This window comes from Thunnus albacares, chromosome 4, assembly GCF_914725855.1.
Source record: "Thunnus albacares chromosome 4, fThuAlb1.1, whole genome shotgun sequence".
In the NCBI taxonomy this organism is placed as follows: domain Eukaryota; kingdom Metazoa; phylum Chordata; class Actinopteri; order Scombriformes; family Scombridae; genus Thunnus; species Thunnus albacares.
The window spans coordinates 25,142,647-25,159,725 of record NC_058109.1 but is presented as its reverse complement, the minus strand read 5'-3'; the positions used below and the strand labels follow the sequence as shown (position 1 = coordinate 25,159,725).

General features: G+C 40.9%; 1 protein-coding gene across 4 annotated transcripts in view; it reads right to left on the bottom strand.

Moving 5' to 3' along the window:
* Positions 1 to 17,079, bottom strand: part of dlgap4b (discs, large (Drosophila) homolog-associated protein 4b) — a 117,873-nt gene that overhangs the window by 25,185 nt on the left and 75,609 nt on the right. For all 4 annotated transcript variants that reach the window (XM_044349056.1, XM_044349054.1, XM_044349052.1 and 1 more), the window contains exons 4-5: positions 2,188 to 3,464; positions 1,726 to 1,940 (exon numbers count right to left, since the gene is read on the bottom strand). In XM_044349056.1, coding sequence (XP_044204991.1) covers positions 1,726 to 1,940; positions 2,188 to 3,390 — 1,418 coding nt within the window. In that variant the 5' untranslated portion in view covers positions 3,391 to 3,464. The remainder of the gene's footprint in view (positions 1 to 1,725; positions 1,941 to 2,187; positions 3,465 to 17,079) is intronic.

Here is a 17,079-nt window from a genome sequence, read left to right as displayed (position 1 = left end):
ACTGAATTTCCCTCCCCTCTCAAGCATGTAGGAGAACCTACAGTGGCTTGCACCAAATGCGAAAGGCCCACTCTAGAGCCAGTGTTTGGTATGTCCATTCTGGGCTACTGTAGAAACATGGCGATGCATAATGGCGGGCTCCATGGAAGAGGGCCCGCTCCCTATGTGGATATAAAGGGCTCATTCTAAGCTAACAGAAACACAACAATTCTTAGTTTCAGGTGATTATACACAATAATGAAAACATACTAATGAATATTATATTCCATTTCTGCCAATTGATCCCCTTAAATCTTACACATTAGTCCTTTAAAGACAAGTAAGGCACAGAGCAAGCCAGTAAGAGAGATGAGGCTGATTTGTGGTGATTTACTGGTTGAGTGAGAACAAAAGTCATTGTCATGTTGTGTTAACTACACTAATGCTGTCTGTATCACCTTAGGTAGACTAATACTTTGTGGGACCAGCAAAAAGAAGGTAAATCACAGCTGAGATATGGTAGTAAGGCTGGCATGTGGACGACAACAGGGAGTCTGACACCACTTAATTCTATGCGTGAGTAAGCACAGCGTGGACAGTGTCTCACCGTCTGTATGTATGTGTATCTGCATGTTGTATGCGCTTGTATTTTCCGCATACTGGCATAGTGAGGCTGGGCATGATGGTTTCACTCCCGTACACCCAGAAATGGGTGGCTTATTTTTTTCCTTTTGATTGTTGAGAGGTTGTGCCAATAAATGCTTATAATTGTGTGCTCTTATGTGAGTGTCTGGGGTTCTCTGAAAATGAACACTTTTTATAGCCACACATTTTAAATGCCCAATCAGTAACTTTTCATCCAAGTACATTCGCATACAGTGCAAGTTGGAGGTCTACTGGTTTACGAGGTGTTTTATCCCATTCTCTATTCCCATTTTAAACTTATTTTAAACTATATCCTAAATCGATGGCTGAAGAGCAAAACTTCTTATCTGAAAAATGCACTTTTTTGAGAAAACTACTGTATTACTATATTACTATATTATATGGTATTGTTTACGGTATGTTTGTATGGTTATTACGGTACTCTAACCCTAACCCTTATTACGGTATTGTTAACACATAATATAGTAATATAGTCCAAAAACAGTGTATTATGTATTGGGTATCCTTAACAAATAGCATTCTGAAAGAAAACAACAAGTTTATTTTAGTTTTCTCAAAAAAGTGCATTTTTCAGATAGGAGGTTTTGCTCTTCCGCCATCGAAATGTTACTTAATATAGAAACACAGCACTCTCCTGCATAATATAACAATCATATACCAAGAGGCCGCCATTGCTATGGAGAACAAGCATATTGCAGTAGTGAATTCGAAGTGCTTCATTGTATATATGAACAACACACTGCACCATAGTTGCTGAATTCAACCAAAATTGGCCCAGAATTCAAAAGTAAATTGATTTAAGCTGCAGTTTGTATCAATTTTGTCATCTTGAGCTCCTGCCTGCTGTTAGCAGTGCACTTAACAGAATTTGAAACTCATTGATTGGATGTTTTGTGCCCAAATGCACCTTGGGACTTGTAGTTAACCCTAGATGTTTTATGTACACAGGCTTGTTCCTCCCACTTCACAACTCTGTTAAGTTTTTGATGAAAAATAAACATTTTGTGTATTCCTAAAGTGAACATGACTGGAAATAAAGGTCTGCATAATGAAGCTTTGTGTCTTAGTCTGTTCTCTTACTTGCGTGGGGGTAGCTGGTCGCTCAGAGACTGCTGCGTAGCCCTGAGGTAGCTCTGGCGACGAGCAGCAGTTTTTGGTGAAGGTTTGGGGCTCCCCTCCGAGTCGTCGCTGTCTTCCATGTCTCCCATGGCCTTCACATAGCTACCACTGCGCATCCGTCGACATGGGATTTCGTTGGCACCCCCACTGCGGCCTAATGTGCTACTCCAATCCCCCTACAGGCAGCATTAAATGGCAAAATTAGTCTTTAGTTTTTTAAATATCTAAGTATGTCATTCCTGTATCACTGCACTGATGATCCTGTTGCTAAGTACTCTTACTAAGTTGCTAAGGACATTGGTGATTTTATCGACCTACACATAGATATAGATGTTTAAGAGTCTGTAAATATACAGTAAATAGTCTGTAAATGTATATGATACAACTTTTATCAAGCCCTACATTCACCTCAGGCCTACTCACCCGTCGTCCAACCTGCAGGTAGTTGCAGGTTAGCTCCTGTTGGCAAGATTTGGACTTGAGCATGGACCTGTCCAGAGTGGCTGAGCCCTTCTGGATCACCTGTCTCGGCTGGCCCATGGTCAATGTGGACCAGGACCCTCCTTTCATATAGTCACTATCATTCATTAGCGTACTTCCTACTCCTCCAAGTCCACCAACTCCACCTCCGCCCCCAGGCCCAGAGAGGGTCTGATACTTCATGTCATTGCTGCTTTTGGAGGAGCTGATAGTGTTGTAGCCACTGTGGATGTATCTGCTCTGGCCCCCTTGGCTGTCATGGCCAGTTGGACGCCCCAGAGTCATCATGGCCATGGTGTTATGATAGCTGCTCAAATCGCTGCTGTCCAAGTCATCTGAGCTCCAGTAACCTGACATGTTAGAGCGTGGTCGTCGCTTAGAAGTTGTCTCTGATTTTGTACCACGATCTTTACTTTTGGATCTACGATTTTGCTTCCCTCCATCTTCAGTACTAGATGAGCCTCCACCACTGCCAGTGGAGCGTCCATTGATATTTCCTTTCATGTTGTGACTCTCCAATGACTGGGATTTTGCAAAGAGCTTCTGCACTGAGTGCAGCATGTAACGAATGCGACCAGGACTGTCTGTACGCTGCTTGGCAGCAGCTACTGCAGATGTTCGATGGAACTGTAATGTGCTGAATCCATCTCGGCCGCCGGGTAGCTGTTTATCAAACTGTTCCAGCAGACTGGGTGGTGCCTGGTTCTTGGTCATATGATGTGATATAGTTGCTGAGCCACTTGTAATCATAGGTGTTCGTCCACTCAGCCCTGCCATGCCCATGCCTGTTCCCATGCCCACAGACATCGATGTACCCATGGTCCCTGTACTTATTCCGCCAATGCTGTCCCCGGGTGGAGAGAAGTCAGACTGGTCGTATGAGTTGTAGTGAATCCTGGGGAAGGTGCTGCTGTTTGACAGCTGGTTGTTGAGGGGCAGCATGTATTCTGGTGGAAGGGAGCCTGGGTTGGCTGAAGGGTAGAGGTGGGGGTCCATGGTGCCATAGTGCTCCATTGTGGGGCTCAGCAGGTAAGGACTGCGTGGAAGGGTGCTAGTTTTCTGAGGGTAGAGGGCCTCTGGATGGCCTGAGGAAGGATCACAGGAGTCAGACAAGTGTCTATTATGGTTGGTCCCCAATCCTTTCATGATGGTGAGGAGGCCCAACCCTCTAGAAGACCCCCAGGCCAAGGTGAGATGACTGATGACCTCGAAGATGACTCCTAGATAAGAGACAAAAAGGACAGAAAGACACAGCACAAGAAAGGAGAAAGAAGTTTAGAGTTGGTTAATATAGCACTGTACAAAACACGAAGACACAGTCACACACATTCAAACTCAACAGCGCCTATCAGCTCAGCCACACAAACACGCCCACTTATGAGCCAAACCAGACAACAAATAAGCTAGCTGTAGGGCTGTGAGGGGAATACTGTGTGGTGAATGAGCCAGCTTTCCACTGCCTCCCACATTAAACATCTGTGTTAAAATGCTGGAAGTGGATGGATCAACAACATGTGGAACAATGATGAGCTGTAGCTGGTGGGTCAGAGCATGATAATAAAAAAAAAAGAACAATCGCTGGCACTCATCAGTGACTCCAGACACATCCACAGCTATGTACAGTACATATCAGCAACCAGTAAACAAATACCCTCTCTTTTCTGTCTAATCCCAAACAGAAAAAGAAGACTAGAAGAGTATTAATCATACTGTAGCACAAACATTTTCATACATGTGCACCAATCAAAAAATTAATCTTTGTGTCAGTGGGGTAGCATTGGATATTGAATTATGTGCCCTTACATAAAAAACAAACAAAATTTAATTACAGATGAAAACACTCAAATGACAAAACTGATGGCACTACCTGCTGCCTCTCTGTGTGTCCTACAGGCTAGTTTTGATATACAACAGCCAAATCTCTGGGAGAGCCCTTTCTTTCAGCCGGTAGCACTCTCTGTCTGCTCATTATTCCATCTGTTTCTCTTTCTCTCCCTTCCTCCACTATTCCTTTTCTCTCCTCTTCCCACCTCCAGTGGGTATCCCTGGCACTGGTCACCGAGCTCCTGTCCTATCTTTGCATGGTGAGCCAAGGATGGCGGGCAGACTGTCATAGTGAAACCAGTAAAGAGGATTTGACCAGCGGGTGGTGGGCGGCAGGAGTTGGCAGTTATACTGCCTTGTCCTCCTAGTCAAGCTGTGCCAATGCCCTGCCTGGCAAGGCTGCAAGGATGGTACTTCTTGTCATGGAAAATGATGGATGGTAAGGGATGAGTGATATTATGTAAAAGCAAAGCGAAGGTGACAGAGACTTCTATGATATTTATGCATTAACTGGTAGTCTTTTCGTAACTCAACAGTATGCGTGTTGCATCCTTATCGTCTGTTGGTGTAGTTCAGTCAATGCAGTTTTATAGATTACTGTTCTGCTTTAGGCTTGAAACACTAAATGAATGTTTCCTTTGATACAGTTTTTGAACCAAATCAGGAAAAATGTTGAGGTGGCTTTTGCAAATGTTTCCTGAATTCATCATTCGTCATTTATTATTAGCTGTTGGACACTAGCACTAAATTTACAAATTTCACATATTAATCTCAATAACTAAAAATGGTTACTATAAGATGATTCCTCAAGTGCTTTGGTTGATATTCAATATAGTTATACCACACTTTTCTCTAGAGACACTAGTTGTAGTGTATGAAATTATAAAGAATTTAGAGTTAAATGGGAGTGAAAAAAATGTGAATAATATATCTAACTAAAAGGGTGGTTTAAAATGGTAAATTTATTCTTAAATTATCCTGAGGAAGTCAGTTGTTGCATGTACTCCTATAGCAAAAATACCAGAAAAAACCCCCAAAACAAAACAATGGAAACTACTACTGATATTTTCCCTACTCACATATTCCTTGTTGTGGCAGGTTATTTGAAGTCGGTTGTTTTTTCTTAAAAGATGGAAATCAAATAAGGAACTGGTCGACAGTCCCAAAAACCATCCACATCTCAGACTAGTCTTGTCTCCAGGAGACAGCAGACGGGAGCAAAAGCATTAAGAAAACAAATCTGCTTCATTCTCCTATGAAAGGGCAATTTGAATCTAAAAGGTAGAGTGACTGCTTTGCTATGCGCTCCCCTTTAGAGAGCTAAAAACCTGGAGGAAATGAGATAATTACACATTGCAGTGTACTGCTAGACAGACAATAAGTGATGGGATGTGAGAAAGCAGCTCACTGACATGACTCTTAATTCATGGTGTAATGCGAATGGATTGTCAAATGTTTTGCGTCACGGGTGTGGTAAAAATGTTACCTTGCCTTTACATAAAGTGTGCACATACAAACATTACTTTTACACACACCTAGCAATTAGCTGTTTGCAAAAAATCTCCATATAAATTATAAACCTGGCTTTCGTGACACCATTATTAGCATGCTGCAGGCATAGACTCATTTAGTGTCATTAAAAGAGCCTCTCTGAGTGCCATCTCCGCTGATAGGGTCAAATCCTCTAAATCCTTTTACACCACATTAGCTAACTGCCTCATATCCCGTCATGACACGCCACTCAGCTAAGCTTAGCATACTCTCCTCAATGTGTCAACCAGTATGGCTTAAAATGACAGTGATAGTCTCATACTAATGGAGGCAGGATTGTAAACTGTATGCTGCCAGTCAAAAGTTTTGAGCACATTTAGAACATTTTAGCTTTTTTGTCAATGCTCATTCTAGATAATTGTACTGTAAAATGAGAAAAGTTTTGTTGTGAGTAACTTTTATTTTATTGGACATAACATCACTTCAATTAGTTGTAGCAGAAAACACGCTCTAAATTTGTCTATAGATATAATTGACATTTTCTATATGTTTTAAGTGGACGACCATTCCAGCACACAAGCTGGAATTGTGTGACACCCCCAAATGTCATGAACCAATAAGGAGGGTGACGGTGTATCCACTCCCACCCAAACAGGTGCAACAACGCTAATTGGAGGGTCAGACAAATGTCAATCAAGCACAGACTGTACATACCCACACAGCCATCAAAGGCTGTATTTGGAACCGTCTACTACATACTACCAATGAACGCAGTATGCAGTATATACTACATACTGCTTTTCATAGTAGTATGCAGTATGAAACTGTAAAATTGATTTAATTTGGAGTATGCTAGGCCAGGCGTAGCCAGTTTCTGGGTTTGGAAAGTGGAAGTTAACAATAGTATGGCTAACAGCATCAGTTGAGATGACCGGCCGGTTTCACCCCGTCAGCGGCTCCTCGCATCCCCGAAAATGTCAGAACAAATTTCCAAACAGGCATTATATGGATAAACTGACCACATATTTGGAATCTAAATGGTTACTTTCTTGCCTACTTTCTTGCTTGAAAAAAAATATTAAAACTTATCAAAGTGACCTAGACCTACAACAAAAATCACAACAGCTTTTAGCCTGGCTCAAAATGTCTGCCATGTTGTTGTCCACCATTTCAAAAATGACCAGTGTTTGTGACCATTCCAGCGCTTTGCATTGTGGGACACAGTAGGCGAGGTAGACTGGTTGGATGCATACAGGCGATTTTTTCCGATTCAGTATGACATCGAGATATTTTTGGCATACTGCAGATTTTGCTTTTGTTTGCATACTGCATACTACATGCTACATGCTACATTTTGGTTAAATCAGTATGCACTGTTTAATGAGGTAAAATATTTAAAAACATCTGGGTGGGTGCATCATGGGACTGTAAGGCCTTTAAAGATACAATCACTGATTTTGTTAGAGTGCCAACATCTCCTAAAGCCACTTAATTTCTGTGGATGTTTTGAAACTAAATATCAACAATAACATGGCAGAAAATCTGGGAATCAAGAAGTATATCTTTATGTACAAAGATTTAAGTTATAAATCATTGTTGGATTCATTCATAGAGTAAAGTGATTAATCTGAGCCATTACCAATAAAACAGAAATCTACACAAAACATGTTATTTGTAGAGTATGTACTACTTTTTAAATATTTCCAGAACATTGAGATTAACCAAAAATGTCAAAACATAGGTGGTGTTAATAACATTTTCACTGACAGAGCATGTGGTAGAAGCCAGCTTGTACTTAATCATAACCATATCACAGTCACACAAGTGATCAGTTACTGTCAAATAAGCAACAGCAAGTCTTTACTTTAACTCTCAAGATTTTAGATCTTTTGATTCTTTGCTCTCTCAATAAAAACACTGAATAATACAGCCACTTAAGCTCACCAGAAGTGCCTGGAGGTCTTTGCAGTTTAATGTGGTTTTCATTAAGCAAAGCAAAAAGAGCTGTGTGAAAATCCAGCCTGGCAGCTAATATTTATGCATCAAATGTAACCGCTGACCACAAATGACAAAACTCTGCTACAGTATCGACAACAGATAAGAGAGGTTAGGTAGCATTCTGACCCTCAGACAAGAGAAAGAAAACAGTTTAGGTCAAGCTCTTTAATTCATTAGCTAGGTGCTGGACAGATGAGTGTGTGTGCTTCTAGGTCTGTATGTATGTGTGTGTCCAGTGCTTACAGAGAATAGTGTGCTCACAAATGCATGCGCACAACAATGTTAATGTGTCTGTGTTTTTGTGTGTTTTTACACCCTGCTTGGAGCGTCTGGTGGCAGCATCTCCCTGCCTTGTGCACTGGGGAGCTGCAATCTGTTCCTTCAGGGGGAAAAGGGGCATTTGGCATCGTGTTCAATTCATGACTTTCCTCATCCTCTCAGCCACCACATCCTCAGTGCTGCAGGCAGTTCACACAACTCACCAGAAGAGGGCGATCACACTCAATACAAGCTGGACTGTGGGTCTGCCAAGTTCCATCACTGTCTGATGTTTATATAGTGTGTAGGCAAGTCCTCTCTCTCACACACATACACACATTTGGGAGTACTCTTTATGAGGATTTTCTCTGTTCAAGTCAGAATGAAGAGAATCATATGTCAGTCACACGAACTGACGGAGAACATTAGAGATGCTTATGAAAATCTGTGTGTGGGTGTCACTGATACAGATCCTTTTTCATCTGAGAACAAATCAATTTACACAAAAAACTATTAAAAGCAAACATTTCTAGAGCAACATTGTCTCTGAGGCAATCGATACGTTTTGGGACGATGCTCATGAATCAGGGAGTGACAGTATTCAGCCTAGATTTTTGAGAAGTTGATGCTAATTTGTCAAAGATGCTGCAGAGGGACTTAAGTTTTGGGATGAAAACGGATAAATAGGATCGATAAAGATGTTTAATAGCAGGGCAAAATACAAATATAAAACACTGGGATCAGTTTTGATCTTCAACAACCCAAATCCGTTGAACCCTACTGGGGAACTTCAGATCTAATATAAAATACCTGATCATTACAGGGTCTGTCAGCCTTTCCTCTGTTTACTTTCAATAAAACTCCCGTCTGTCAATATTTGATTATGAAAAAGTACTAAATGAAGATTTAATCCATCCTGATTCTCACTGAATTCACATATTTGTGAATACTCCCAAATCCAAATAGTGTCCACAGTTCAAGACAAAGTGAGAACGTTCATTCCCAGCATCTTTATTGACAGACCTAAAGTTTACCATCATGGAAATATTGAAACTGATTCTAGATCAAAAAGCCTCTGGGTTGTCTGTTTTGTGGCATGTGAGTACTGTGATTTTTAGACCAGTTGCCAGTTTCTAGATTGGCAACTCTGTGGGCAGCCAGATTTAAATGAGAGACTGTTGAAAGGACATCAACACTGTACAGAGAGGCAGTTTGTCAGAGCAGAGCTCAGTCAGTCAGCCCTGAGCCCATCTGCTCCATAGGCTTACAGCACTGCCCTGGTACACAGGGGGCAGCTCTGTGTGTGTGTGTGTGTTTGTGTGCTGCGCAGGAAAGGCAGTGTGACAAGGGAGGCGAATGCTCACAGACTGCTGGTGAGGAGGAAGGGACAGAAGGAAGTGAGGGAAAAGCTGTGGGGAGAAAGGTGTGGGATTTGACAGCAGCGAAAATGAAAGCAATCTAAAGGGAACGAGAAGGTGTGAAAATGAGTAAATGTGTTGTCAACTGTTCACTGGGGAAAAGGTGAAGAAATATCAAGAAGCAGAGGACGATGAGAGACAGAAAGCAGCATGTGGGGAGGAAGATAGCAAGGAGGAGGAAGACAGAGAAAGGCTGATGTCAGGAGAGTTATGAGTTGAATTTTTGCATACATAAATCAGACAAGTAATCCGACGATACTGGAAGAGGAGATGTGTGTTAGTTAGCAGAGTGTTCGATGCATGTGTTTATCCCAGAAAAAGGTGTGAGGGTGTAAATGAGTGTGAATATGTGCGACATATGTGTGCGGAAGACAATAATTGCCCACGACTGCTTGCGAAATTTGAATTTTCTTAGCTTTTTGCTAAGTTATGAGACTCCGCTTGTTCAAGTGAGAAGTAATTGAATAATTTGTCAGTCACTGAATGCCTCTGAGTGCTCTGTGTTTGTGAGTGCGTACACAAACACTCACTTGTATGTATGTGCGACACGTAATTAATAATAAATAGTGTGTATGTGTGCATGCATGTGTGTGTGTGTGTGTGTGTGTGTGTGTGTAAAGCAGTCTAACCTTGTCCTAATTACACTCTATCTGTTCCATCAGTGCTGTGCTCTGGCCTATTTTCACAGCTATAAATTTACCACTCTCCCCTCTGTTGTGATAGATGACCCACTCATTTTAGCCCATCTCTGAAGACTGTGAGCCAGAAAGGGAGTCAGTGAAAGACAGTGGCACCACTTCACTGGTTATGATGGAGATGGAACTTTCCATGTCCTAAAAACTATTTCTGTTTTTGAAGTTAGTGCATTCAGAAAGTATGATGTGGTGTTGTTGCCATTTTTGTTTTTCATGAGGAAATCCTAGAATAAAAAAAACAGTGAATTCATTGAAGTGGAACGCGCCACTTAGAGATCTCAAGAGTGTTGTGAGTGCTTTACATTTACGAAAAGAGTTCTTCTGTGTTGTTACAGGGTTCAAGGCTGTATATTGACAAGCATCTGTCCTTTTGAAAGACGACCGGGACACTGAATAACTTAAATTCTGTCGCTGTTCTGGGCCTCTAATATGCCTGGAGGCGGGCAAATGAAAAGACAAGAGGTCAATAAAATGTCATATTAGGTTTTAATATGGCTCAGGTCTGTAAATCTTCCACTTCTGTCCAATAGAAATTTTGTATGTCTGAATCTGATTTTTAATCGACACCCTTTCTCTTTTGTCATTAATCACCAAAATGTTTCAGAAACAATTCAACATGTGAGGCTCATGCTGCCTGATCAGTGCTTTCAATTTAAGAGTAAAAATAAATTTAAAAATCATGGAAATCCCACTTGTAGGGTCTTGGAGCAAAAGCAGTGATAACCACTCATGTTTTGCAGATTGTTGATTTTATGTTGAGTTATTCGTCAATCTATTCTATAATCCAAACAAACCCAGAAGTGCTTTCTAAATGTTTGCACTCTGATTTAGGTCCAAAGCCAAGTCTGACTGCGAATCAGCACCAAAAAATCTGTCTGTTTAAACCAGAAATACTGCAAATTTGAAAGTAAAACAAGGGAAAGTGAAAACATTTAATCATAAGTGGTGTGATGATATAAAATATGTATCTTATTTTTTTTGCTTTGACCTCTCATCTGTGTGGCAGCAGTTATCTTGGCCATGATCCAACATAAACCATCCACTCCCACCCATTTGACCTTGCTGATCTCGCTTTGTGGAGCTGTTGGGACAGCCTACCTGTAGGTGTGAAGGCAACTCCACTGAGTAAATCAGCAGGCAGAGATTCAAACAAAGCAATTCATGTGTGAACTGGTGGATATAAGGCACATGAAGATCATTATCCTTAACCGTTCAGTCATGGCAGTTTGTGGTATAACATTAAAAGATAAGCTGAGATTTTTGAAGTCTCTATTAATGCAATACATACATGCCAATGTGTACATTCAAAGATTTATTGGTCACTGTAGTTGTTCCTGCTGTCCGCAGCAACAATGTTAGCTCTTCCTAGCAGTCCCCCTGTGTGAGTGATGGGGACACACGCTTCTTGTTCTGTGCAAAATTGTATTTGAGTCTTCCAAAGTTAGCTCTTGGGGTTTTGTCAGACCTTGTTAACTTATAATTGGACTGCAGTGTAGGACTGACAAAGACAGAATTTTGTATTAAATTTTGGAAGATACCCGTTTGATTTGGCAAAGTCAGACTGCACAAAACTGACTGTGGAGTCTGCCCCCCTCCCCTTTTAGATTAGATAGTTTTTTTGGAGGGGATTTCTTCACAGCTAGTATGACCAGGATTACAGTGACTAATAACTCATTTAGTGCACATATGGGCATGAGAGTATTGCCAAGGACAGACTTGAAAAATTGTGAACCTTTTCTATTGTATTAAATCCATAAATCTGCATTACCATGACTAATACTAACAATATCCTACAAAAAGCAGGAAATGGGTGAGTTTCTTGCATTTAGCTTCTTGAATTAGCATCACATTCGAAAGGACTAACAAATACATCAGATCTGAACCTAATTCTAAGATAAAGACATCGTGTCAAGACTTGCCCAAGTGCTGCTGTATTTGAGAGTGCATTTTTATATTTGGGAATAACACAGACATGGGCGTCTCTGGCTGGGTGTTGCACACAGTGAAGCACAGAGGGAGGAGAAGGTTGTGGGTTACAGCTGTGGCCTCCATCTCTAGATCCAGGGCAAATCAGAAGGACTAATGCAAACAGACATGAAATGTGCACATATGCACGCACACATGCACACACAGACACTAGCATATTTTTTATGAATGCACATATATTAAAATGCTTGAATGCAAAGACACCATTCAAATACACACTTTAAAAAAAAATTTCTCACACACACCATCTTCCACAGACAGTGAGGATCAACTTCAAAGGCTAAAAGATCCAGGCGGTATCCATTATACCAAAGGCCTTACATGCTCTAAAACTATAAACCACAGCTGTTCTTTGATATGAAACTATCACATCAAACTAGCACAGTCAAGTCTCTTTTTAATTATATGCTTTGGAAAACAACATAGCATTAAAAACTTGCAGTTTTGTTCAGTATTCAGCCAGACTTTCATGTTTTTGTAGAGTCCAACTATCAGTGAGGTTGACCTCTAGAGAGTAAAGCACAGTTTAACAAAGAGGGGGTTCAATGTTTTTATCTTGAGTAAACTTTTTTAAATCTGAAAGCTCTAATGAAAACTCTCAACTCTTATTCAGGAGCTTCAGCGCGTTGACGTCCTCTGCTGTCTGTGAGTAACTGCATCGCATGTGTATGAGCTACGAGCAGTCACCCGCAGCCTGTTATGAACAGCCACAACACTGCCATAAATCCCACCAGGATAAGCCTTAAACCTCACCCACTTCAAAATGCCCTTGGCCTGACACACAAAAGCCTTAGTTCAGTCTAACAGATCCATACAACCTGGACCCCCCACCAGAGGAAGCAGCAGCGCAATGAAATTCCCTGCTGTGAAAGCAAAAGGGTGAAAAGTCACTTCCTGTCTAGATGTGAAGCGTGACCATGTGATGGAGGACAGAGGACAGGGGTCCTCTCTGGATGCCAAGTGGGTCAACCTTGTGTTATGCCTCACAATCCCCGCGTGACGTCACAATAATACCCTAATGGCCGTCTGTCAACCTATCAACCCGTTGACGGAGCAGGGGATGAGCGGTTGCCATGACAACAGTCATAAAGCCAGCAGGACAGGCAGAGATGGTATGTATGGTTTTATATGACACAGAGCACTGACATTTAGGAGACATGAGCTATTGCCTTCAGCTTGTATAGCTGGTGCCCAAAGTCACAGGGATGTATTATACCACGTGACTTCACAAAAGTACATGTGTGCATATTCCTGCAACATGGATAAACAGATCATACTTAATACTTTATTTAAGCTCCATTAACAGTTATTTTGAATAAGATTTTCTGGCCAAACATGTTGGAGTCTTTTGGCTTGCACCAAAAGCCACATGAAACAATTTCCAGAAAATGAGACTAGACAAGTGGAACGTATCCTACCTGTCCAGCATGAAGTCACAGAGAGCCAAAACAAACTAGTGGCTGGTGAAGAAAGCCAACCATCTGGCAAGCTTAGTTTAGATATTTTTCTTCGGATTTGTTGGATAATAACACGACTCCAGTGGGATGATAATGCTGCTCTGTGTGTGCTGAATGTGAAAGAGGGCAGCTGTTTGCAAAGAGGTTGGACATAAGAACTTGATAAGCCAACGGTATGTCAGGACTGCATCTAAGTGAGTTTTTGCTTCCTAGATGTAAAACAGACCAAGAATCTACAGTCACTCTTGAGGCTCTGTGAGGATGTACTACTTGAGTGAAACACTCACACTGATAATGCTAACATGCTGATGTTTAGCCGGTATAATGTTTACCAGATTCACTGTCTTAGTTAACGGTTACATTAATTAACATTTGCTCATTAGCACTGAACACAATGTACTGTATTTGCAGGAATTTAGCATAGACCAAAGCATAGGACCAATTAAAATTTTGACCTGATGATGGCGCTAAATGAAAGGTTGAGGGAGGGAACCAAAGTAACTTTAAATCTAAACTTTGTTCTTCACATTCTACACCTACAGTATGTCCTCATGTTCAGACAATCTTTTGACCTCACAATGTAACAAATAACTATCTTTTCAGATGACATGAAATGAGCTTCAGGATTAACTCACTTCCTGGGAGCCCTTTGTCAAGTTTCTGTGTCTTGTACAGGTAAAGTAGAGCATTTGGCTGTTGAACTTGACTTGTAAATGACTGAGTTGCAGAGTTTTCTGGCCATGATGTGAGTTTTGCTGACTTTGCATGGTGTAACCAATATCAAAATCACACCATTTGCACATGAAAGAACCAGAACAAAGTACATTTTGCTCTATTACAAAAAAAGATTCCTTAACTTCTTTTTGGGAAGTTGAAATGACTCTATTCATGTTGTAGTGCCCATTGAAATGTGAATCTGACATGTTCAGCATTGGCTGAGATTTTAACAATTTAATACACAGAGGGAAAGAAGAAATTAGTGTAAGAAAACTTTTAGTTAGCACAAGACACAGTTGAAAATAGTAAGATGAGAAAGATGCTCAACAATATTTTGACTTGCAATTAAAGTTGATCATTGTATTAATACATGTAAAATATGTAAACAGTGAAATAATGATCCATTGCTGTTGTTCTACAGGCTCTCATGGGGTTTCCATCCCACTGTGGTATCACCGCTGAGACTCATTACCTTGTTCAACTGCACTGAAGCAGGTAATGTGGATCTTTGGTGATATGATTTCTGAGTCAGAGAGGATGTTGACCTTGACACAGTTGACACAGAGTGACATTAATTAATTTTCTTCATGTTCTATTCACTGCATGAGTGGGCTGTGTGTTTGCGAGCGAGTTTGTCCTGGTATATTAAACATATCAATTTAACAAATGTTTTATCTGGCTCGTGGCTCATCTAAAAACACACAGATTTTCAGAGGTCGCGGTGCATTTCGTCTCTGGGGGGGAATCAATGCTTTGTCTTTGCTTTTCAGGCAATTTAAACAACAAAAGGTAGAAAAATAGTTTGGTTTATGTCACATTTTCAATTTGTTTGTGTTCAATAAAAAAAGTCTAAGGGATGAAATAATGTCATATTTTACAGAAGTGATACCCAGTCCAGTAGGACGGTGAGGAAACTTTATGCACTGTCCAAACTTACTAATTGAACACATAAGAGACTTTTTAATAGCAGAGGATGAGCACTTTAGGAAAGAGCAATGCATCAATCACAGCTGTCCTTTACAGCCCTGCTCTTGTCCCTACATTCTCATTCACAGGGTGTGCTCCACTTTGATCATAGTGTTTCAATATTGTGGTCATATCCTCTCTGCCTTTCCTCTGTGAAGCTATCATTGATCTGATTATCCCCTGGTAAATGCTGCGTGTCTCACTTAGACCCAAAATGGAAAGCATGAATTAATCTGCCGCAGTGAAAGTCGTATCATAAGGCCGTACAACCTTTTGTGAGCGGTTACTGTACAAAAGCCAGTGTCACATGCAACCTCCAGATCCAATTCTAACACCTCTTGCATGGCCTATTGTGAGTGTGATGTGAGTTACACCCTCTCACCCTCCACCCCAGAGAGGCTCCCTTCAGGGGCCTTGTGGGAAGGATTGAGAGGAGACCTGTGATTGGAGCCTCCTGTTATCTCCTAGCCACAGTAACACGGCTGGCAGGACCCCTGTTTCTACAGGAAACTGGCAATCTGTGTGCACATGTGAAGGTCTGCAGAGGCTTCTGCATGTGCATTTGTGCCTCTGTGTGTATGAATGTCAAGAAGTATATTTGTATGCAAGTGCATGTCTCTGTGGGTACATGTCTACGTGTGATATATGAGGTGTGGATGTAAATATTAGAGAGAAACTACAAAGACAGAATCTTTCACGAGTGCACATGGATGAGTGTGAAGGAATGAAGAGCAGTGGCTTGACATTGAAGTGGTAATATATGAGAAGAGGTCATGTTTGTGGGTATAATCCCTAAATTGAATGTGCTGCAGTGCCATGGATACAGTTTCAGATTTCCATTAAAATGACAAGGAGAAGAAGCCATATGAAAGCCTTCAAAAGCTACTTTCAAGAGGCAGATCCACATGTTTACGGCAGGGATTTATACAGCTTGTGCGCACTGATATTTAGCAATTGGTTTCTTATCTAACAAACACAATCCTGCAGAAGTGATGTGCAATGATGTGTGAAATATTACAATGATTTTCCCCCTGTTTTCACACTGTAATCATGTTATTACAATATATGACTCCACTAGAGCAGGACTAAAATGTCATTTCTGTCTATAATTGATGCCTATAAATCTTTTTATGTAATTTTTCATATCATTCATATATTGCAACATTTTCCCAAAAAACTTTCTTTAAATATTCAAGTGGTTTGTAACTTGTTGGAAAACAAGCAGAACTATTCTTACTGCACTGTCAGATTTTTTTCATTTACAAAACGAAGACTAAGGACTCAATTTCAAACAGAAAAAAGACTTGATAAATTAATTTAAAACAAACTTGAATGTAATCTGGGTAGGAGTTTACAACTTACATCCATCTACTTTTGAGTGAATGCACAATAACAACATTTCAGTCAAGAAGACTCTAGTCATAGATTAAACCATTTATTGCAACAAATGGAAATACAGTTTAGCTTGGTGCTGACAGCTCTGCTCTAAGATGCTCACTGCATTAGCAGCATGCTAAGCTAAACCAGGGAGTGCAATGCAGAAACCCCCATGGGTACACAAGAGTGGGCCCAAAGTGAGACAGTGAATTCCAGATTACCTTTGAGCCATTTTAAGACTCTGTACCAAGAAGGTGGAGGCAAAGCTTTGCCAGCAGCAGTGTGAGTGTTGCAGCACTGGTGTAGCAGGGATCAGTGTAGGAGGGACTCATATTTAAATGGACCGTCTTGTTGAGAGAATGGCCGTGATTGGTGTGTGACTGATTATAAAGGCTGATTCACACGTATGACTTCTGTGTCCTGCATGAACGAACGCAATGCTTCATTTATTTGTACCTAACATCTCACATTCTTATCTGCTGTAAGCAGCACTGACTACATGACTACACTGCCTCAAGAACTGCTTGAAAGCTTGAGAGCCGGTCCTGCCAGGCTTTAAATGCAAGAACTGAAGCTTCCGGAAAACTGGCTAGAAAGTCTCACATCATCATCCATTATTGATAGTAAGCCTTCCTTGTGCTTGGGATG